At 33.1% G+C, this 25,206-nt stretch overlaps 2 protein-coding genes and 1 pseudogene across 2 annotated transcripts; 2 read left to right on the forward strand and 1 right to left on the reverse strand.

Moving 5' to 3' along the window:
• Positions 1-208: 208 nt before the first annotated feature.
• On the forward strand, positions 209-2,313 carry LOC105113268 (uncharacterized). The gene is made up of 3 exons (XM_011009374.1): positions 209-1,218; positions 1,308-1,385; positions 1,962-2,313. Exons 1-3 carry the CDS (start codon positions 460-462, stop codon positions 1,965-1,967), a joined length of 843 nt encoding a protein of 280 aa, XP_011007676.1. The 5' UTR covers positions 209-459; the 3' UTR covers positions 1,968-2,313.
• Positions 2,314-9,976: 7,663 nt separating this feature from the next.
• Positions 9,977-11,749, reverse strand: LOC105113277 (uncharacterized). Its single transcript, XM_011009385.1, has one exon. The coding sequence runs from the start codon at positions 11,261-11,263 to the stop codon at positions 10,469-10,471; it is 795 nt and encodes a 264-aa protein (XP_011007687.1). The 5' UTR covers positions 11,264-11,749; the 3' UTR covers positions 9,977-10,468.
• A 7,568-nt stretch (positions 11,750-19,317) lies between these two features.
• LOC105119099 (glutamine--tRNA ligase-like) lies at positions 19,318-24,951 on the forward strand (annotated as a pseudogene).
• Positions 24,952-25,206: the final 255 nt, after the last annotated feature.

The following is a 25,206-nucleotide window of genomic DNA, read 5'->3' on the forward strand; positions in this document are numbered from 1 at the left end:
TTAGGAAAAAAAAGAGAGAGTAAATATAAATATTTCTTAATCAACGGCTACAAATAAGATTCCTAATCATCCAACGGTGGCTACTCAAACCATCAGAACTCTAAAACGACGTATTACCCGGGAAAACCCACATCTTTGCCCTCCCACATCCTCAGCGCATCTCAGCACGCATCAATTCTCAATTATCATTACAAAAACACCCTCGCACGCCCAAAAAATCCCCACATCCCGAACGTTAAAACCGCCCTCTCCTCTCTCCCTCTCTAAGCATCTATATCCTCCACTTCGTATATAAACTCCCTCTTCCCGGCGAATTCTGAACTTTTATTTTTCCGAGAAAATTCAAGATTCCTGAGAAACAAACAGAAAGTTAGAGAGAGAGCTTGTGATCGGAGCTCGAGAGAGATAGAACGATTTTTTTCAATCAATGGTGTATTCTGTTGAAAGAGAAGAAGTGTTATGGCAATGGGACAAGAGAGATCAAAACTGCCGCTTCATAATTTTGATCTTCCTTTCTTGAAGTGGGGGAATCAAAGGCATCTCCGTTGCATGAAACTTCCCGACTCCAGTACCGCCGCTGCCGTTGTTCGGGACAACAAGAACGAGACCAAAGGAGGCAGGTTCCCAGTTGAGCGACATCGCAGCAGCAACCGATCTCCACCGACGAATTTTGGCAATTATGATGCCCGGCGGTCCAAGGCTTCGAGGGAGAGATTCGGCGGAGTGGAGGAAGGGATTGATGCAGTGAGGGAGAAGATCATGCTTGATCTGAAAACGGCGGCGAATAAGATGAAAGACAAAATTTTGAGGAAAGAAGTGTCCGATGATGATAGTGAAGTCGAAGAGGAACAATCTCTTCAATCTCAGTCTCAGACTCCTCCAGGGGCCGTGGTTCCGCCGGCGGCTGAGGAAGCACCAGCGGAGCAGGAAATGAGGCCGTGGAATCTGAGGACCAGGAGAGCGGCGATTGGTGGAGGTGGGAATCCAATTTCAGGGAAAGTGAGTGGTAATAACTGTTCGCCTTTGAGAAGCGACAGTGCTAAATCGCCAAGATTAAGAGGAGATAAGAGGGATAGAGAGGAGAAGGAGAAGGAGAGAGTGGTGTTTTCGGTGCCGTTATCGAAGAAGGAAATAGAAGAGGATTTCATGGCGATGTTGGGCCATAGACCTTCTCGTAGGCCTAAGAAACGGCCGAGGATCGTGCAGAAGCAGATGGATGTAAGTTAATTCAGAGAATTTATTCTGTAAAGTATTTATTTTTGTTTTCGGGGATTACTAATTCGGTGTGTTTTTTATTTTGGCTGCAGGCTTTATTTCCTGGTTTGTGGCTATCGGAGGTTACTGTTGATAATTATAAGGTGCCGGAGTTGCCGGAGAGCGGAAAGGTACAGTCTTTGTGTTTAATTAGCATTTCCAGTGGCTGATTCTTTGATGAGAGAATGTAGGATGATGGAAGGCAGATTTTGAATTTTGTATAAATTTTTGTGTTTATTTGATTCTTGAAGACGATGTTGGTGTTAAATCAGTCATTTTTTTTTGTACAAGGCTCAATTGGTTGGTGGAATTTAGTTTTCTTAGCTCTGCAACGGTGAAATTCAAAAGTTTTTTTCTTGTCTGTCTTTTCCTGTTCTTTCTCAACTACCATTTTGAAGCTTGTAAATTTACGCAGTTCTCGTGTTAATTAGTTTAAGACGATGAAATTTACTTTAAATCAGCTAATTAGTTGTTTAGATCTCATTTTGGGTGGTGGGTTTAGTTTTGTCTTCACTGTTATAGGTGAAGTTCAAAACTTTTTTTCTTTTTTTCCGCCTTTTCCCATTCTTTCTCTACTACCAAACTGGGTATTTTGATTTTGCTACATTTAGTGAATGATTATTTTGATTTTGCTTGTGATTTGATTGATTTCTTCAAGTTATTAAGCTTAACACGTCTGTCATTTTTATTTTTATTTTTTATTGCAGAGGTAGCAATGCTGGTGGTGGTCTTTTGCGAGGTTCAAATTTCAAGGCTTCTTTTGCTGACTACTCTGGTAACTTTATGAACCTAACAAGTGGTATACAAGAGCAGCCTTCATCCTTGTGACTTGGGGATTTCATAATAGAGTTGATATTCCTGGTGACTCATTGAGATGTTAGATCAGTTGTTTTGAAATGCTAATGTTGTTTTCATTAATTATAATCTTTTCTGTCGGAATAATGTCCTATAAAGAAAGGGTAGTTGGATGTTCTAAAACGAAAGTTGTTCTGTGAGCTCCTTTTTGTTGAGTGCACTTGCAGGTTGATGATAATGAATGGGATTTTCATATTTTAACTATAGTGTTGCTGGTTTGCATTTTAATTTTTTGGACATGCTCACCTTTCCTGATATGCTCCATAGAAAGTTGACGTGGATGCGGCAAAATATGTCTGACGAATGAGGGCATTGTTGCTTGAGAGGAACGAGCTTGTTGTCAAAACGATTTTAGGGCTTGAAAAAGCTCTCCTCACATGAACTGCTAGCCTCAGCAGTTGCTAGATTTGAAAATTGTATCTTGCCTTGAAAGCATGTTCATTCAGCAGGTGCTCTTTTCTGCTGCGTCGACCCTTGAACTGACAGCTGATTGTTACTCCGAAGTTTGATCCACTAATGTGTGTGCAGCCTTCTTGTTTTTATCGACTATTCGTGCTCTAATTCGTTCAGCTTGTATCTTGCTATCAGTTGTCGACCAACTCCAGTTTAGACTTGCTCTCTCATTAGATGGCCGATGGGGGTCCTCCTTTCAGCCTGGCAGCGAAGCTGTCGTTCCTTTTCTAGTTGGAAATGAAGATTGCAGAAGACGTGATGTGATGAAATTCGTCATTGTTTGATGTTTGATGTTGGGTGCTCTGGTACTGTGACCTTATCTTATTTTTCTTCCCTTCCTCCCCGAAGATAGTGTGAAACCATCCTCGTCCTTCTTTCTTCATTCTCCACAGTCTAGGAGTTGTCCAGGTGATTCTGAGGGGTTGTGCAGGTTTCCTCGTCCTCCTCCATTGAATCAAATGATTTCAAAATAAGCAGTTTTTAACTTTGGATTTCTTTTTTTAATGCTCCCTGATCTTCTAAAAATGTGTTAGTTTATGAAACAATGTTCTTTGAATGAAAAGCAATACTCCTGCAATTTTGAAATTATACTTGATAGATAGTCTACTGGTCCGGCCTGACGTGGGAGTAAGGATGCACGGGGTACAGATTCGTTTCTCGGCTAGGGTTACTTGTCCAGACCTCCTTGACCGTTAGGAAGACGAAGAAACTAGACAGGTTCTCTTTCTTTTCTTATTTGTTTGTTTATTTTGCTCTCTTCTCTCGACTTTTGGGTATTAAAAAAAAAAAAGAGTCCCGTGGTGAGTTTATTGCACAACTAGATAGATTACTATTCGATGGGAGACGGCGTTGTGTTCTGGATCTGCATTATTTTTTTTAGTAAAATATTTAGAACCTCATAGCTTAATTTACAGTTTTGATTAATTAAATAAACTAGTTTTACATGACTTATATTAAAAAAAGAAGAAGTAATGATGGAATATATATATATATATATATATATATATATAAAGTAATGATGATAACGTGGAAAAAAAGATTTATCCAAGATTTAAAAGATGTGCCATTGAACTGGTTGGATCTAGTAAATTAATTTATTAAAAAAATCAATCTACATAAAATTTATTAAATAAAATAAAAAAAAATATTATTTAATGCTGCATACATTTAAAATATCATAAAAATAAATATTTAATATATAAAAAATATAAATTTTTTTTACAAATAAATCATATTAAACTCGTAAATAATTAAATACACCAAATATAATAAAAAGTAATTGCTATTTAAAAAAGGTTAAAGAAGCGAAAAAAATCACAAAAAAAGATATTAATTAAAACATGAAATTAAAAATCATTTTTTAAAAAATATTAACTAAAAGAAATTTTTTTTATAATTTTCCTAACAAAAGGAACAAGAATAAGATTATAATTTTCCTAACAAAAGGAACAAGATTAGAAGTTATTGAACTTGGTAAAGCTAAGGCAAGTCCCTGACCTATCAATAAATAGCCCGTGTATATAAACATTTAATTTTTTTTTTAAAGTAATGTATCCCGATCATTTAAAGAAAAAAATAATATCTTATTTGTCTTAACAAACAATATGTTATTCAGAGCTTTTCATGATTAGGCAATAAATAAGAGTTTTATTTTTTTATTTACAAATCAATTTTCAACTTATTTTTACATAAAACATTGAGGAAACATTATACAACTTTTATTAAAATCCATTCATGGTCTTTAAAAACGCACACCAAAAAAAAAAACCCTCAAAACTCAACCATTCTTATTAAGTATAATTGTATCAATAACCGAATCTCATATATTTTTTTAGCATTATTAGAAATGCTGGTGTAATCTCGGTATTTTTTTTTTTGGTGTGTTATGAAATTTAAGATGGCATGCGGCATAGCACTTGCCCGTGTTTTTTTATTTTTTATTTTTGAGCTAAGCATGGCTGATGGACCGACAGCAACAAGGGCGGGTCATTGACTCTCTAGTTGACCATGAATACGCGGCTGTTAGATGTATTGGCATGGTTCTCTTTAATCTAGGGATCTGGTGGTAGTTAGCACATGGGCTTTAATTTCAATCTGTAGAGAAGAGTGGCCCACCTTTGTTCTGATTAAACAGTTCTTGCGAATCTCATTTGGAGGAATTAGAATCCAGTTTCGGGGCTTTAAATTTTGAAGGACAACCGTGTCTGCTTTTAATCTTTTAGATTTTTTCAGGTTTTCCTGGGCTATTTTTGTTTATTAACAATGTATATTTAAAATAATTAGTAAAATAATATAATTTATACATGTAACAATTAAAAAACATGATATTGAAATTTATCTATATTCATAAATGTTGATATTTATAAAAAATATATAAAATAGATTATATAAATTCAAACCAGAAGAGATGATAATGAATAAAGAAATATAGAAAAAGATATTAAACATGTTGAAACTCTGATTACGACATAATCAATATCAACAAAAAAAATTTGATAAAATAAATACAATAACATTAAAAAAAATCATCAATGGTGACCTATATGAGCCACATTTATTATAAAACCTCCGGATGAAAAATCATAAATTGACTAGTTTTATGTAAAAAAAAAAATTATAACTGTTGATTGGGTTATCATAAAATTCTAAAATTTTGCATGGAGCCTTTTAATATAATGCCTTAACTTGGGTTAAAATTTCAGAATTTTTAGAGGAATTCAAAAATTTAACGAAAAATCACAATTCGACTAGTTTTACATTATTGGACGTAATTTTCAATCCGACCATCAAATTGAGCTAAAATTTTATGAAAAACCTTAAAATATATTAAATAAAATCTGGTTAAAATTTTAAAATGAATGGAGCCCGGTGTGTGTGTGTGTGTGTGTGTGTGTGTATTGTTAGTATGATCAAATCATTTTCAAAATGATAAGATTTATTATAAATATAATATGACTCTTAATTTTAATGTTGTATTTATGTAGTTTAAAGGTTTATATGTAGTTAGTTAGCATTTATTATGTTTAGTGATGAATTTGTATATCTTTTGAGTTGTTTTGGTGGTACATTTATGTTGATTTACTGATTGATATTATAAGACTTGTATATATTGATAAGTATAAACATTGAGTTATTGTTTGATGAATGGAATGTGATCCAGGATGATTGAATCAAGATAGAAGTCATAATGACATATAATAGAAGTGTTGTCGATAACTTGGTACCAACAAAAAAAAAAGAAATTCCGCCGAATTTTTTTTTTAAATCCCATAATTTTAGACACATTACCCAATACTTGACATTGGTAAAGAAATGTTGGGAGATTTGATGATATTATAATTTGAGCGTGTTACATTTGTCATAAAAAAACGATAGCTTGCTCACTTTCATTTGATAACAAATGTGATCCACTTTAGCTACTATTGATGATTTTTTTTATAGATGTTTGATTTGTCTCGTTAAAATCTTTTTTTATGCTGCCAATAATGTCGTAATTGGAGTTTTGATGTATCTTTATAGCCTTTTTTTTTTTCATTCTATATCCTCTCTTCTCATTGTCATTTGAGAAAAGAGATAAAAAAAAAAGAGAGAGGGGAGAAAGATTATAAAAGCACATCAAAACTCCAATTATAACATCACCAATTCTATAAAAAAAAATATTTTGATGAGATAAATCTAACAATGCTAAAAAAATCATCAATTATAAATATAGTAGGTCACACTTACCGCCAAAAACAAGCAAATCACCTGTCATCTTTAGAAGACATGTGGGCACCATGAAGTCATCATTTGTAACCTTAATTGTTGTCATTAAATTTATTTTTATTAAGATCTTTTTAATAATTATGGTGGTGTTATAGTCAGAGCTTCAATATGCCACTACTATCTCTTTTTTTATTTTTTTATCCTCTCCTCTTTCCTCAAGTTAATTTAACAACTCATTTCATATTAAGTTTCTGAATAACAAGAAGTTAGATTATTTTATTATATTTATTTTAATATCATATAAACAACGAAGTAAAACAAAACACTTATTTGATCTTCATGATAATAACTTTGTGTCATAACTTAGTGGTTACCGCACCTATCTAAGTCTAAAGATTGCGAGTTTAAGAGCTAATAAAAATAATATTTTCTCCAACACAACAAATTAAATGATATGTTGCTTTTGTTTTTTTTTTTAAAATAAAAGGTAAACAACATATCACGTGTCCTCTTAATAATAAAAAATAGAACAAGGTTAGTTGTACTAGCTTGTTATTAGTGGTCCAAATGCTAGGTATGATCCTTTTTTTATTATTTTCTTTTTCTTTGTTTTTTTTTGGGCATTTCATAAAAAAATTATCATATTTAATTACTTTTTAGTTCTAACATGATTCTTAAATGCTATTATAAATTTTTATCTGGATGTTCTATATTATTATATACATGATAGGAAAATAATAATATTAGCAATAAATTATCTATGAAAACTTGATTCAAATTGTTTTTTTTTTTATCTCTAAGATTTTTAAATATATCTTTAACATGATTTTTATCATATTTATGATTTTTTCAGCGTTTAATGATATAAAATATAAATATATTATTTTGATATCCTTTTAACTTGTTGTAATAATTATTAAATATATTTTTTTAAAGTATTATTTTAGATTAAAAACCGTTAAGATAAATAAGAGATATAAAATTATCTTGATGATTTTTTTTCTCCAAACCACGGTAGTTTTTTAATTTAATAACAATGTAAAGAATTCTCTTAAACTTGGATATTTTTTTATATTTTAAAAATCCCGGTCCCAAGAGCATAGCAGGGATACACAAACCAGTTCAAGGATAAAGAAAATAGAAGGCATTAAGCCATTTAAGAATCACGGGAGATGACTTTGTAGGAATTGTTATTATTATTTTCTCCATGAGATGACAGGACTCATTGTTCCGTTATGAATTATGATGTTAATATATTTATGGGTTTTATCATTCCGAGGGGGACTTAGGACACTTGCCTACGTCAGTTGATATCGTCCAATCATCACCATGAAGTCTACACGCGGATAAAATTAACTAGTCAAAATGCCCAATAATAAAATTAATTACAAAGGCAAAACAGGAACCCATTTTCGAGGAAGAGGAGGAAGCTGGACCTCGTGAGGATTTTGTTTTTGCCTTGCGTTGCCATTTTGACGAAGGGCAAGGGTCAACTTCTATAATCGTCTATTGTCTGACCTGAAATTAGATCTACCTCCATTTGTAAATGTGACGCCGTATAATTGAAACTGTTTTATCTCAAATTTAATTTTAAAAGTGCGTAACTAATTAACAAATAACATTTTTACATGGATCTTTTAAAAACTTTATCTTAATATATTAATTTTAAAAAAACCATAATTTATAGTTTTTTATTTTTTTTTCAAAATTACTACTCTAAAATCTATCGTAATATCAAATACATACTTAAACCGAAAGCTAGCATATTGACAATACGGCCACAAAACTTATTTTTTGTTTTGTACAAGGGAGGATAACAAAAGCAACCGGCCAGGGAGGTAACAACCTGCGGGGAACTGATTGAGAAGAAACCTAGATATAATCGATGAGCATAATTCATTCCCTCGCCAATAATCAGAGGAAAGTACGCACACTGAATTCCCGGATGCTTGCTTGGACGTCGCAGTGGGTCAAAATTCCTATGCGCGTGAGAGAGAGAGAGAGCTTGAGTTCAGAACATGCATTTCCTCTTCAAAAGAAGCTGGGGTCAGCGATTGGAATGGTCATGGTTTCCTCGTATTCACTGCATGGAAGACTTCTGACTTAAGCCGAGCTCGCACAATTTGACCTAATCCTCGGGAGGTTATAAATCATATCATGAAATCACCGTATCCACTTCGCGAACCCTTGTTTAAGCCTGGAGTGATGTTTTCTACGTGCTTTCCGTTTCAGGAAGGAAGACTATGCATCTCTACCAGACCAGAGAGTTACCAGGGAGCAGAGAGGTCGGACCAAAAATGAGAAAAGGAAATACTGAGACGATTTCTTCGTTTGAAAAATCTAAATCAAAGATGGTTAGCTTCTATGGGAACTGGGCCTTTCTATCTAGGTTAGGCTCTGTAATGGGCCCTTGCTCTAAACATTGCTCTTGATTGAACCTCTGAGGCCCATGGGTTGTCCTCTCCTCTCATGATCCCGTCTATTTTGTGTCCAAAATTCTGTTTATTGCCATTGAAAAAACTATATGCAAAGATTTTTATTTATGGGTTGTTATGATACAGGGACATGTTTTAATTTAGTTTCTTGTAGGATACTAATATTTTTTTTGTGTTTTCAAAATATTTTTTTTTAAATTGATTATTTTTATTTACTTTAAATTATTTTTTTAGTATTTTTAGATTGTTTTGATGTGTTTATATAAAAAATAAAAAATATTTTTAAAAAAACTGCTACCATATTTTTAAATACTTTGGAAATTTCTTTCAGATTAACTCTTACTCAAGCCACAGACTAACATTACTAACATTATAAGGGGATACCACAATAGAACTAATGTTAAGCAATTTAAGAGGTGCTAAAAGGAAAGGCAATTAAAGATTGGAAAAAAAAAAAAAATAGAATGTCGGTACGTAGCGTTGGATCTCCAAGTATTTTCGAGAGCTCAGTTGATCTTCCAGGCCGGGTGCGCCCGCGCTAAAGCTAGATAACATTTGCTGGATTGAGCAGTATCCACCACATTGACAACTAGATTTTCATCTTCAAATTCTCTGAAAACGATAGTGGAAGCCATGTCCGTGGAAGGGCAAAAACTTAAAGAATTTCTGTATTAAAAGAGGAGAAAGTACAAGCACGAGAGGAGGAGGAGGATTTACAAATGAAAGCTGAAATGTTCACCAATGAAATGACATCTATATGGGTTAATTTTAAAAATACTTGCCAAATCCTTTTGACATTTTTAGATAATGGTAGTTTTAGATTTCATTAAAATTATGGGGGTGATTGAAAGAATGACGGTGCTTATTTTTTAAAGTATATTTTTTAAAAAAATTATCAAAATATTTTTTTTATATTTTTTAAAAATTATTTTGATATTCACGCATTAAAACCATATAAAAATATAAAAATTAATTATAAATAATTTTTTTAAAATACTATTTGAAACATATTTCCAAATAACTCGCACTTAATGGCTTTAATAATTTTCTTAGCTCTTAGCTGGTAAATAGAAAAATATTTAACAAAATATATTAAGGTACAGCAGATCCGATCCAAGAGGGGGACAGTGTTAAGGGTAGTTAAGAAAGCTAGGCCGAAACTAACAAGAGAAACAATTAATCATTAATTTTTAATTCCTGAAACCACTTCCTTGTAGCAGCTGTTTTGTCTTGAATCAATACATATAGAGAGAGAACAAAAGGAGCAGAACGAATGGACCCAGAAATAGTATGGTCAAACTGAAGCATCTCCTGTATTTTTTACGCACATATGAAATGACCTAAGGAGGCCTCAGATCAAATTCAAAAGATCAAAAGAGAGCCACTATTGAAAACCAAGAGAGAAAGAACAAAAATCAAAGGATGAAAAGAAAGAAAATCATGGACATGGACAGCAATGAAACACCTTGTTAGTGTGTCTCCCAAAATGACCGCCATGTTGATAGCTAGGCGTCAACAACAGTCACCATCATCCATTTCCAATATCACAACTCCTCCTCCTCCATAATACTGTTGTTTTCACTTTCCAAAAGTAATTAACCCATGTAGTAGTTGTATTTCTTCTTAAGATCTAATCATTTCTTTACTAGTTTTTCTTCCAATTTACAGACTAATCACATGCTAATCCATGAACCGAAATGATAGACAGCTAAAGACACCTGTACTTGAAAAGATTCAGTCATCAACAGAACAAAACACACAAATAATTATCCCTTCTTCCTTCTAACCTTACCGTTACAAAACAGTGAGCCAAGACCAAAAGGATTGACAGCTCCTCTGGAAATGTAAGGTGGTGGTATATTCAAGACAGGACTGATTCTGAATCCATTCCCATGAGAACCACACTTCCTTAATAGAGGAGGCTTCTGCTGTGGATTGTAAGAATAAAACGCAGCAGAACTAGGCACCGATGGTTTTCGACTTGGAACAGAAGCTTGTTTCTGCAATTTAGGTTTTTGAGTCTCCTTGGATAACATTGCTTGTTTTGGAGGATTTGGTGCTGACCCAGTAGAGTTACTTCTGGAAAGAAAGTGTAGCGATCGAATGAGGCCTTTGCTTCTAGTGCTATCGCAATTCAGACTAGTGCTTCTCTTGAACTGCCAAAAAGATTTCGATGCGGGCTTTTCATCTGCATCAAGACTCATTGACAAGAATTCTTTCAGTTGCTTCTTCTCTGTAGTCCCGGTACTGGTCTGATGCTGAGGTTGAGAGGTCAAAGACTTCGGCTGATGATTATTACCTTTAGAGGAAATGGAATGTTTCTTTATCTCAACAGGCAGGATCTTGCCATTAGAGAAGAGCTCATCAGCAGAGGACAATTCTTGAACGAAACTGTTGCCAATGCAGAAATCGAAATCAGAATCCAACAGAGACGAGTCTAGTCTGCGATGGTGATGATCTTCGATGGAAACAGCATCTGTTGTTTGGTTGAGATCATGGGAGAAGGAGATTCTTGGACTAATTCCTGCGCTTGAAATCTCTGAGCAGACATCTATAGCCATATTAGGATCAATTCACTTCTTCTTTCTGAGGTAGCAAGGGGTTTTGCGAGTCTAGTTTCCCATTGCTTCAAAGCGGGCAAAAGTTTCAAAAAAATACCAAGAAGCAATAAATGTGATTGATTTGGAGTCAAGATAAAGCAAAGAAGAGAAAGAGGGAAGGAATTATGGGGATTCAAAGTCAGAAATAGCAGCTTTAGCTTTTGCTTTTGTCAAAACTGAGAGCATCGCTTTTCAACAGCAGATGATTGATCAATTACATATGTGCCGAGCAAAATTGAAGCAGCAGTAAAACAATTGATCATCCCATGGAAGAATAAAGAGAGAGAAGGCAGAAGAATTTAAGCACCGAAAGGCTACAAAAGAATGCCTCTCTAGGATGGTTTCCAATGAGGCATTAACACTTTTACTTTAAGAATTGCCTTTAGCCCAAATGAGAGTGAGTGAGCGAGTAAGACCTTCATCTTCTATACAGTAGAAACTTCTCTGTGGAGTACAACACATACATAATGGTACTCTCACAATACAAGCCTGTATATTTGAACGTTTAGGTAACTACAAATTACGATTAAATAAATAAAAAAACAACTGTGGCAGCCATCTCATTATCATAGATTTTTTATTGGGAAATTATGCCAGGGATTGACCTGGTAGCTGGATTCGTTAACAGTGAAACTGAAGTAGTTTATTTAAGATCAACTTATAATATTGGACCTCACAATCTGATAGTATTAATTCCCTCTTGTCGCAAGAACAGTTTGCCACACCAGAATTCAATTTTTTTTACCTAATTAGATCATTTCAGTTTTTTTTTTTTTTTATCCAAGCAGGTAATATATCGAAGATGTAGTTGTGAAGTTACTGTCTAATGGTTGGAGACACGAAGGGGTGATACTTGAGAGGCTAACAAAACTACGGGGCACGCGAGGTAGGGTCGATTGGAAAAATAATTGACTTCGGGAAGCGTTGTATCCTTCAATATTTGGAATTGCTAGGTATGATTGTGACCCCCAGCTTCTTTTTTCGGAGGTAATGTTATGTTTTGCATTATATATATATATATACTTGACAGGGTACTCCGTTCATCTGGTTAAACTTTTTTTTAATTTAAAAAAGATATTAATGTAATAATAATTTAAGTTAATTCAAGTTAATTTAACTAATAATCTAAAATATAAAATCAAAATAACTTTATATAAACAATCACAAAACTTAATAACTTAATGTCAAATAATAAAATTAAAAAAAAAATAATTTTAAAAAAAATATCTGAAAAAAAATTTAGGTCAACCTAGATTCATTTGGCTGACATACTATATATGTCATGAGATCAAAATAAAAATTCAATTAACAAAAATTAGGAAAAGGATTAAAGTTATATCACAACAAAATAAATTAAAAAAATAGTTAGGAAAAAAAATGATGATCAAAATTAAATAAAAAATTAAATGACATAAAATATTCAGGAATATAATTGAAACATAGAACAAATTAAGAAAAAAATTAAAAAAAATCAATTAAAAGAATGATTAACAAATTGAATTAAAAAATAAAATAAAATGTTTAGGGATAAGATTAGAAAAACTTGAAAAAATAAAATAAATAATAATTAAAAAAATCAAAATCAAAATCAACATATTTACCTTTTGGAAAGGTGGGCTTGAAAATCTAGGTTGGAGAGGGAAAAAAATATTTACCGAAGATTAATTATATATTTATTATTAACAAACATCATATCGCCACTCCAACAATTTCATGGATTATAATATTTGAGTACCAAAAGATATTACACGCGCCATCTACATAGCTTGAATACCTTCTAATTGCTAACTATTGTAATATAAGTCTCAATAACTTTTTAATTATTTTCATATTTTTTCAAAGGTGTAATTATATAGACAATAACAAAAAGAATTGTATGGAAAAAATTCAATTGACCCTGTCTGTAAGTTTTATTTTTTTTATAAATGTAAGGGCACCATGGTCAGTTTATTGTGCATTTGAAGCTTCAAAATACCAAGTAGCCCTTATACCTATCTCTATTTTATTTACTTTCAGGAATATATGAGTTATTACTTTGTTAATTTAAAATGTAAAAGAGCTTTTTTTGACCCAAATTAATATGATAATAGCAAATAAATTTTATTGGACATACTTTTATACCCTTAAGACCATGTTATTTAATTTTAAAAAAAAACAGGATCAAAATAATTTTTTTTATTGCTTTAACGTACAGTAAACTAAACTTTGTCTTGGTAAATGGATATGACAGCCTAATCTAATCCCATGAGATCCAAATAAGTTTGTTTTTTCGCGATGGCAGAAACGTGATGTGTCCCTTGAAGATAGTAAAAATAATATTTTTACTATCACGATTTATGTCCATGTATATGATGATCTTCAACATAGAAAAAATCTATTGCATGATGAACTATAGCCTCAAACGAGCACTTGCCCCCACTGCCCTTAATTTTTTTTCCCTCCGAACACGTAATATTCTTCTGAGGTAAAAAAAGGATAACAGTAAAAAGGTTACGCATTCGGTCTTGGACAGAGAGAGTTTGTTTTGGTTGTTTTTTAAAATATTTTTTATTTAAAAATAAATTAAAATAATTTATTTTTAAAAAATATATTTAATATTAATATAATAAAATGATCTTATAACATAAAAATATTTAATTTAAAAAAAAAATTAAAAACACAAACATGCTGCAAAAATAAACTTCCTCTTAGTGGTATGAGGTTGTTGTGGGTTCAAGTGCTTGTTTCAAGGTATAGTTTATCATATTTTTAATGAGAATTATTTTTATTTATTACAAATTAATATTTTTAATATTTTTAAATTATTTTCATATGATAATATTAAAAATAAAAAATATTATTTTATATATTTTTAAATAAAAATACCTTAAAAAACAATTATGAACCAACTTTTGACATCCAACTATGAACCAACTTCCTAATAACCCAAGCATGAAATATACCTTTTCAAAGTCCTTGTTTTATTCTACATTTTACTAAAAGATCCTCTCTTTATTCTCTACCATCACCGTTCATTTTCTCTTAATTTTCCTGCAAACAGGTTAGTTTTGAGATCCTGAGGCAATGAAATGCAGAGGGGCAAAGAGAGGCCCTTGTCAGCCTGTCTGAGTATTATTCATTCCTTCGCCACATGTTACATGTCTGATCAGGTCAGACTCTGCTTTCTGCACACATTTTGGCATCTCCTAGGAAGTATTACGCCCTGCAAGTGCAATTATAAGGGCCGGTCCTGTCTGCCCAGTGCCCTTTGCACGTCGACATAGCACGAGCGACATGTGACGTAAATAATAAAATTTGAGAGATTGCTTCGAAAGATTTTTATTTTTAAAATTAAAATATTAAAATTATTTTTTATTTTATATTTAAAAATCATAAATTTTTCTTTAAGGATATAAAATAGAAATATTAATAAGTTTCTAATTACACATTAAAACAATAAAAATTTATAAAAAAATTTAATATAAAATAACAACGGTTTTATATTTTATATAAGGTTGAATCAAACAAAACAAATTTTTAATTATCTGTTTTATACGCCAAGATAATATTTATAATTTTTAAATTTTTTGTTGATAATAATAATTTTTTAATTGTTAAATTAAAATCATAATTTTAATATAAACACTTAAAATTAATTTACTAACACTCACCATAGCAACTATATTTTCTTAACTCTTGTAATAACTACACCTCTTTAATTATATGATTTATTTTTCTCCTTTATTGTTAGAGAATAACAACTTCCATATACCATGTACTCTTTGAATTAAAGAATAAATAAAGCCAAAATATTTTCTCACTCCTTCTCAACCTTGCTAGGTATCTTCTTATGATTTTTATCTTGTTGTTTCTAGGTCCCTCGTTTTGGAGGAAGAACATATTGAATAATAGAGAGAATAATATTGTGTTGAGGAAATATTCTTGACAACAATGTCAACACACACCTCGGGTTTTGTTTACTGTTTTTTCTTTTGTTTCTTTATCTTCATCATATTGTCACCAACAATCAACAACATGTACATCACCCGATTCCAATCACCAATGCTACTAGCCAATGCCCTCTTGCTTGAAAAAGATCCAGGGACGTCGAGGGAGGACCTGGGAAGTTTTGTGCATTTCCTAGTGGTGAGAGTAAGGGAATATACATACATGATTAACAGGGAATTAAAGTCCAATATATATTGACACGAATTTTGAATGTTCCAGAAACTGGGACTAATCGGAATTTATATAATTTTTTAAAACATTTCGAATTTGAACTCCCTTTTATTAAAAAAAAACATGTTAAATGATGTAATTCTTTTAAATTATGCATCAATTAAGGCAGTTCAGTGACTGGAATGGATTTTTGATATCTTGAATGTCTCTTATAGCTGGAGATAGTGTCAGAATGTTAGCTCTGCTGGTTTGGATTCATTGCGCTTTCCTTTGCATGTCTGCTACTTAAAGAGATATCATCCACGAAGTGAGAGAGAAGAGAAAATGACAATAATATAAATCTATTCACATCCTTACACATAAATCTCGTGGACGGGAAGGCTGCTTGTATTAAACTTGCCATTTAATAGGCAATCCTTCTTGACATGTCATATCAAGAACTTTGGTCTGGATTTCCAGCTCCAGCAATAATGGAGCAAAGACTTGCAGAAAAGAAGAGACGATGAGAGTTCTCGTAAGATGACACCCAGCACTAAATATTGTTTAGGGTGTGAATAATATAAATTATATTTTAATTTTTTATAATTTTTATAATTAAATTTAATTAAATTTTTAATATAATATTAAAATCTTGATGATTAAATTATCATGAATTTAAATTTTACTATACTTATTTTTTTTCAATTAATAATACAAAGCAATGTGGAAATATATAAATAATATAAATCATCTCCTTTAATCTTAACTAATGATTTAGTAACTGAGTTAAATTTTTTATTTCACAATGTAACATCTTTTGAGTTTCATTATAGGCCAAATGAATTAACTATATGACCTCAGCTGGACTGGACTGGACTGGACTGACACATGATTATATGGCTTGGATGCCCTGCCCCGTTTGTGGGACCCGATGCTTCGATCTCTGCCCTCTCTATTCTTTTCGCCAGCTGAGGGGACAAAAAAAAAAAATCTCAATCAAGATGACGAAGAAGAAAAGTATTATAATTATCTACATGGTAGACAAGTAATAAAGATTTGAAATTAAAAAGTTTGTTTTCTCTGTGATCTAAGATTCGAATTCTTAGTTGCTTATATGATAGCCACTGGAGATTTACATAATTGTTAACTTCAGGGCCTATGAAATTAGTCATGGTGCATTCTTAGTTGCTTATATGATAGCCACTGAAGATTTACATAATTGTTAACTTCAGAGCCTATGAAATTAGTCATGGTACGTGAAAGCTAGCTCGAACATCCATATTAATCTAAAAAAAAATACTCTTTTTAAACAAGTAGTTTTATTTTTGCGTATAGTTTTGAAAGGTATATTTAATCTCAAATATTATTTTAAGAGAAGATGTGCAGTCGCCAATTAAATTGGACCTTGATCACTGTAATTCCATGATGACTCGATAACCTCACATTTAAAACCTCAAGCATCTGGCAGTCACACGATAAATGGATCATGCGCGGAAAATTTCGAGAGAAAAAACCCCCCCTCAATCCACGCTGCAATTTGTCTGTTAGGTGGGTTTGGATATAGGGTCATTTCAAGTTTGGATTTCTTTGAGTTAGGTTAGAATTTATTTTGATTCAGATCAATTCATTTGTAATAGTTTTTTTTGTCATTATAAATCAAAATTTACACGTGTGTCTAAATTAGGAATATTTCATATAATTATGGTAATTATCAAAACATATGTGCTTATATTAACAATGCATTAAATCAAAGTTTAATGGGGTAACTTACTGTGTAATAATTTTTGCACTCCGGCTTGATTTTCAAGAAAATAACAGTGTGATTGTCACAAAAGAGGAGGAGGAAGAAGAAAAAGAAGAGGAGGAGGAGGATACTAGATTTTTTTAAAAGGCATCAAATTTTACAAAATGAAACAAGCACGTCGCTACTGCGTTATCTTTGTTGAAGGAAACTTATCTCGATGATGGAATTTAAAATTTAAAATTTGTTGTAATGCATTAGACTTGAGTCTATAAATTTAAAAATTATTGTAATGGCTAACCCACGGATTAGGTTCACCTAATTAATTTTTTTAGTCTTTTCAAATTCGAATACCCCCTTCTTCCTTCCAAAAAATATATGGTAGATAGCACCTAGCTACATGTGCCTTTCTCCCTCCCAGAAAAATTCCTTCAAGCTCGTATCTATCCTTTACAGAACATAAATAAAACAAGGAGTAAATTACAATAATATAAAAGTTTGACTCCTTAATTTCTGCCGGGTTTGAAATAAAACATCTGCTGGTTACTTGCTATTTGCTTCAAGTATATATTTATTAAGATGATTGTTAGTTTTTCAAATGTCAAGTAATTATCTTAATTTAATAATTTAAACTTTTAGATAAGATTCTAGTATATAATCTATATTATTTTATAATATATTTTTTCAAGTGAAAGTTTTTTCAACTTAAAATTTATACAGATTTATATAATTTTATATTTAATTTTTATCACTATAAATGAGAATAATGAGATTCAAATTCGAGATCGTTTAATCATTAAAATTTTAATATCACATCAAAAAATTATATCAATTCAATAACTTAAACTTTTAAATAAAATACTAATATATAATTAATATTATTCTCTATCTCATATAGTGCCATTCACAACGACAGTAGATTTAATTAAAGCTTTATTGCTTACCAATGCGTTCTATTTGATACAAAAACAAGGCTACCAATTACTTTATTTTTAATTTTTTTATATAACACTAACAATTAAAAAATAACAAAAAAAACTTCAAATCATATAAGAATGCATATTTAGCTTTAAAATGCGATTAAGTAAAGTGAAGAATGTTCCAACTATATACATGTAAGCTTTTTTTTTGGTGTGTGTGTTTATTATTATGATATAAAGTGTTTTTTAAAATTATTATTTATTTGAACTAAATTAAAATATATATTTTACCTTTTCTATTGTAAAGCACCAAAAAACATCAATTTAATATTTTTTCATAATATCCAAATATATGTTGAAATACAATGCAAAACAACCTATTCATTTGCTAACAACCAGAATCATGGTGTGATAGAACTTTGGATGAAAGGCAATAGGAAGGCTCATGCTTTGACGTTTGTAATCTGCAAAGAAATTAAGAGGATGCACGACTCTAATTACGCGACCCTGCAATAAACAATTAAGAGGATGTATCCAAAATTATAAAATCATGAAGTCGTTAATTCGTTTTCTCCGGCCTATTGGATCCGACAACAGTGACGTGAGGGCCCAATAGAAGCCTTCGGTCGAAGCCCAAACACCCACTTGAAACCAGGCCGAAGCTGACCAGTCCACTCCTTGTAGCCTGCCCTTTAAGATATTTGTTTACTGTCCAAAAGGATTTAAAAAAGAAAGGAGATAATCGTACCTTGCAACCATACTTTATTGTTCTGCTTTATTAATAATATTTAATATTGATCACAGCGCGAATGAATTATGTATTCCTATCGAAAAAGGCTACTTCCAATAGATATCGGTACTTGCGGCACAAAAATCTTAATTGTAATAATTTCGAAAAATATCAAGAACCAATAGGGAGCCAAGAAAATACAGCCCGCCCCAATTCCTTGACAGGACATGTAACTGATTCCTCTCTCATTCCATTTCCGACGGTGAAGAGGAGACTCGTAGAATAATCTAACGGTTTTCAAGTTCGCGCAAAATGGGTAGCCTGTTTTACATTGATATCCTTTTGCTTTTCCAGATTGTTTCCGTTTGAGAATATTAAAATAACATTTTTTTAATACTTTTAATATATTAATTTAATATATTTTTAATTGAAAACACTTGAATAGCGAATGCACTCCGTTACCATACACCAACAAATATAGCAGCGGTCGTCCGCCGCGTGTCCACAGCTAAAGAATCTGAAAAAATACCGAGAAAAGGAAAACGCGCACAGTCAGTCACTGTTTCCTCTCTTCAATCTTTCACTTCCCCGCTCCATTCCAGCCTTCAATCAGGGTTTTATCAATTTTCTATCTCGAAACTTAAAAAGAAAAAAAATAGTTTGAAATCCGGAACCTTACAAGGCTAATCCAAATCCTCCTCTGTAGCTCTCTATCTGGAAAAAATTAAACAATGGTGGTGAAGGAAGAAGAGAGATTGGAGCTGTTCTTGAAGACCGGTCTGGATGAAAGGACTGCTCGTAATACCATTGCTAACAACAAGGTTACCAACAATCTCACTGCTGTTATTCACGAGGTATTCGATTTCTTCTCCTTCTTAACTGCATTCACTGGATTTATGTTTGAGGGATGCGTGGGTGCGTTAGAAAGTGAAGATAATCTTAATTTTGAGTTTCTGAAATAATTCAGAGCTTTGTTCAAAGAGGAGCAACGACAAACCTCTGTGTGGTGTTTTCTTTTTTTTCTTTTGAAATTTTGGTAAAATTACTTCTCTATTCTTTTTTTTATTATATGTTTTTTCTTTTGTTGTTTTCAGGCTGGTGTCACAGAGGGATGCAATCGAACAATTGGAAATCTTCTTTACACGGTACGATTAGATAATTTGACGTGTACAGGCTGTACAATGGAGTAAAAGTAGAAACTGTTTTTTTCATCACAACTTCGTGAAATTTTTACTTTCCTCGTGGTTGGTTGATGGTTATGCCTTTGTTCATTCTTCCTTTCTCTTTTGGAAAGTAAAATCTGGCTATCTGGGTTCCATGGATTTATTTTCTTTCAATCCAAAGCTCAAAGGGGTTTTCATTCTCTATATTGTACTAATGTGAAGCACGGTTGCTTCCCGTGCGCTTGACAGGTTGCTACTAAGTACCCAGCAAATGCCCTCATTCACTGCCCTGCTTTGCTTGGATGTATTGTCACCACAAAGGTATGGACTGCAATATCCTTGATCCTTTGTTTTTTTATGCTGTTAAGTTCGGGTTATATGTTGTTTGACCTTTTCTGGTGACACTAGTTTTTTTAGCGTGACTAGTTGGTTTTCTCTTAATTTTTTCTTTCCTTTAATGCTTGCAAATTTTGAATCAGAGTTTTAAATGAGAATATTTTGTTTGATGTAATTAGGTCGATTCTTAGTACTTAGCTCTAATTTTTTTTGCAGATTAAAACCCCAGCCCAGCTAGAAGCTGCATTTTCATTTTTATCCAGTACTGCTTCAGAGAGTTTTGAGTTGAAGGGATTTGAAGAAGCTTGTGGTGTTGGTAAGCTATCCTTTTGATAGAACATAACTGAGCTATGTCATATGCACCGGGATCATGTTATGTTTTTATGGTTTCCGTTTCTGTTGTGGCTGTATCTGTTTGTTCTACTTTATATTTCATTGTTATTTCCTCATCTTTTTAAAATGAGTTACTCACCCGGAGTGGTTTTGCCACTCTTAGTTGATTAATTTCCTTTTTGGAGTAATAGACATTAGTAACTTTGTTGTACTTGCAAGCAGGGGTTGAAGTCTCTGAAGAAGATATTGAGCAGACTGTTAATGAAGTATTTGAACTAAACAAGGGATCGATAGTGGAGCTCTGTTATCGAACAAATGGTCAGTGTAACAGTGTTTAAAATTTAAGTTACTTCTCCATGTTGTTTTTTACCTAGTTATCTACTTTGCTTTGAACAAGCAGACTGTCATTTTTATCTAGTGCTTTGGGCCACCGTTGTTATTTCTTTAGTTCTTGGTTTTCCACATCATCATGATAACGTGGGATTATCACCTGGATTGATACTCATGCTTATTTGGGCTATAAGAGAATGAAAGTTGAAGCTGGCATTGGTATGCACCGTGACACGTGTAATAACCCCTTTCCAGCAACAGAAAGGAGAAGCGAGTTGAGAAAGACAGGGATTCTTCTTTTTTATGCTACCCCTTGGTTTTATCTTGCACAGAAATTTATGAATGCGGAGACAAACTCTATCTTCGTCCTTCACCTGTCCCCCTATCATCTTTCTTGCATCTCAAGCTTAGGGTTTTATTGCAGCCTTTCTGTACTGAAACCTGCATTCTAGTTGGTGCTCTCTCTTGATGACAAGTTTTGTTTTCAGACATAAAGATATATTTCTTGCATCACACATTCGGTATGTTATATTTTTTTTATAGGCACCTGTTTTCTCTTGTTTCACTTTCCTAGTATTAACTTTGAAGATGTTGGTTGTTCATATTTTATCTGCTAGCTATCTGACATGTCTTTGAATGCTGTTTCTGAAATGTTAGAAAGGATATTGTTTCACTACTGTCTATTTTGGTGTATGGAAAAAGGACCAAGATATCTGATTGGTATCTTCTTCTTTTTTTCTTTTTCTAGTTTGTTTGAGATAATCTTGAGGCTGAATTTCCAAGACATGCCAAGTTTGACAGTGGCCTATCAATTGGATGCCAGTGGCTGGTGAAAAAGTTTTACTTTTACTTCTGTATGGAGGTCTTTGTTTATAATCGTCTTGTGCATCTTGGTAACGGCTTTTTAAAAATCATTTTAATGCATTTGAAATAACTTAGTTTTGATCTCAAGCAATTTCTGGAGAAGGAATTTCCTGACTAACAATAATCTGAAGTTGCCATTCTCACACTAAGGCTTTCAATTTCATATCTGGATTAGGAATTTCCTAACTGACAATAATCTGAAATTGTCATTCTCACACAAAGGCTCTCAATTACATTTCCAAGTGAGCTTGAATGTCATTTATTCAAGACAATTCTTTAAGTTTGAGTACTGATAAACAGTCAACTTTTGTATATTTTTAGCAAGTTGGAATGCTGTTTGGATTTTTGTTTTTCAACTTCATTCATTTCTTGGTCAGCTCTGCACTCTGGAATTTGTGACCCGGTGTGCTTCATACTACCGGGTGTTACATGTGTTGGATCTTTATCAACCTTATGTGTGGGAATACTCACGACTGAATGTTACCAGCAATGTGATGTCAAAGCGGAAGGCAAGCAACCATATTGTACCATTTTGTTGAACCCTTGAAATATGATCACCTGGTTCTGTTTCATGATAAATCTAATCACAAAGTTTTGCTGTTGCAGTTAAATTTCTTGGTTACAAAGAAGCTTGTTGATGGTTGGGATGACCCTCAATTGATGACTCTAGCTGGTTTAAGGCGTAGAGGGTGTAACTTCAACTGCAATCAATGCTTTTGTCTGAGGAATTGGTATTACTAGAAGGTTGTGATAACATATTTAGACAAGTAGTCAGAGATTCCCAATTAATCAGATTTATTTTGCTGTTTTTCTAAAAAATTGTCGTACCTCTCTAGTGATTGTTGTACAATACATTTGGAAAGGCTTGAGTATCACATAAGAGAAGAATTAAACAGAACAGCACCCCGTTCAATGGTTGTGCTGCAGCCTCTAAAGGTGTGTTTTGTATGTGTTCTTTCCTTGTGAACATTTTTCTTCTTGCTTCCATCTCAGCTTTTCTATCTTTCCAGGTAATCATTACCAACCTGGACTCTGGGTTGGTTGTGGATCTTGATGCTAAAAAATGGCCCGATGCCTCAACAGAAGATTCTTCTGCTTTCTACAGGGTAAATATCACTTTCTAGCTGAAATCTGATTTTATGTGTTTGGTGAAGGTGCAAAATAGACTTCTTGGTTTGGGATTGTGCTCAGCATTTGTTATGAAACTGTCAACTCTAAGCATCACGAGTCCAAAAGTTTCAACGGGTGCCACTTTTACCAGGTTTAACCTCCATACACTGGATTGGGTTAGCTTGTGAAGGACTAGCTGGACCAAGTTCAACTGACTGCCAAGAAATTTGCAATTTAATGTTAAACAGTTCCTAAAGATCAAAATTCACCTTGAATGATTAAAATAAGCCAAACACCAATGCTTTTATAAGTGCATTGACATGTATAACACATTCTAATTAAAGAAGCAGAGTTTTCTCTTGAAATTACAAGTTTTTTTTATCTTCATTTTTATGCCTTCTGGCCTTCCAAATGGAAAACAGTAAAGAATATGAGATGATGAAATTGACTGTTTTTATGTCACTAGCGATATTCTAATTTTTCATTTTTTATTATTTCCTGTTATCCAGCTTCGATTTTCCAGAGTTTTATGCATTGAAAAATCTCATTTTTGGATGAAAGACTCGAAGGACTACTATGGGCTTGCTCATGGTAAATCTGTCCTGCTCAGTTATGCAGGACTTTGGCGCACTGTCACACACCTTTCCCCTTCATAAAATTGCCTGGGCAGATTTTGTGCTCAGTATGCAAATCCTTTTCTAGAAAGTTGCCGCAACATGGAAGGTGTTTTTTTGTGGGCTGGCATGCATTCCTGATAAAGCGCACAGAAGTAGTCCTTGCTGATGATAATGAGACTATTGTTGAGATCTGAGCCGAGAACGGTCATTCCAAGAAGACAAAACCAAAGTTTTTTTATTTTTTCCACACAGTATTTTGCTAATTCTTGTGTATCAAAATGATGTGTAATGCCTATTGTGCATGATTTTGTGAATGGCATTCTTTTGAGATCGCTAATATTATTGCTGCTTGTTGGTGACCCTTTGCAATATAACTTGTCTATACACAGGGAGTTATACACTGGGTTGCTGAACCTTCACGGGAAGTTGATCCACTAAGCATAGAAGTTAGATTGTTTGATAAACTATTTAATTCCGAGGTTGGCAGTTCTTTATTTTCTGTGGATTTGTTCATATTCTTTCCTTCATCCCTGCCACAGCAAAACAGAATGATATCTCATGACTTATGCATTTATTTTGTCAGAATCCTGCAGAACTTGAAGATTGGCTTGCAGATATCTGGGGCATATGCTGTACCATCACTGAGATATGCTGCCATTGAAGACAGATTCCAGTTCAAATGCCTTGGTGAATTTCAGATCTCTTGGTTTTAGATTGTCTGAATATCTTTGGAAAGTGAGATATATTGGTGGATGCTGCAGGTGGAGTTGAATGTTTTTGGTTAATGTGATGTTCAAGTTTAGCATAAAAGGTTGCAATTGTTGCTTTGGAGTCACTAATTTTGTGCAACTCTGCTTCTTAATTGGTGTTAAAACACATGCAACTACCCCTTTCCATTCCATTTGATATTTTTCCAAGCTAGATGTCCAATGCAACTGGTTTTGCTATGGTAGTTTTGTTTCTTACATGTATGACATTAATGCTGTTCCACTCCGTCTAATATTTGTGTTTTCCGTTCACAATCCAGGCTACTTTGTGGGCGACAAGGACTCTACTTCTGAGAGGCTTGTCTTCAATCGAACTGTAACACTTAGAGACAGCTATGGTAAGAGCGGGAAGTAGGTTATTACTAAAGGAACCTGGTATCTGAAAGGGATACGAGCAATTGAAGCAGCAAAACCTTTGTTATATGTAAATAAAACATTCAAGTTAGTTGTTTACCTGAAGTCATGCATGAATGTTACTTTGTGTTTAGTGAAGGCTTACTTCAATTTTGTACATCTTATACGTGGATAGCCATATTGGAAATTTGTCTTTTCAGTTGGATGCTTCCTTTTCCATGCCTATACAGTGTGCAAGGTTTAATCAGATGTGCTTGAAACTTTTCGATTGATGATTGATATGGCTCATGAAGTTTCACCTTTTCCTGATCGGCATGGTATGGTAAAGCTTGAGGGCATGTTTCATCGGGGATAGGGAACAGGAAGTGGAGTCCTTGCTGTGGGAGTTCATGGAGATAAAAGGCAATAATTCTCCCCCACACAAAAAAGAGAGAGGGTGAAGTAGCTAAGCTAGCTTAATGTTTGTTCCGTGGCACAGCAGTGGAGATCAACCTGGGCTGTG

This window comes from Populus euphratica, unplaced genomic scaffold (genome assembly GCF_000495115.2).
Source record: "Populus euphratica unplaced genomic scaffold, PopEup_1.0 scaffold5.1, whole genome shotgun sequence".
NCBI classification, from domain to species: domain Eukaryota; kingdom Viridiplantae; phylum Streptophyta; class Magnoliopsida; order Malpighiales; family Salicaceae; genus Populus; species Populus euphratica.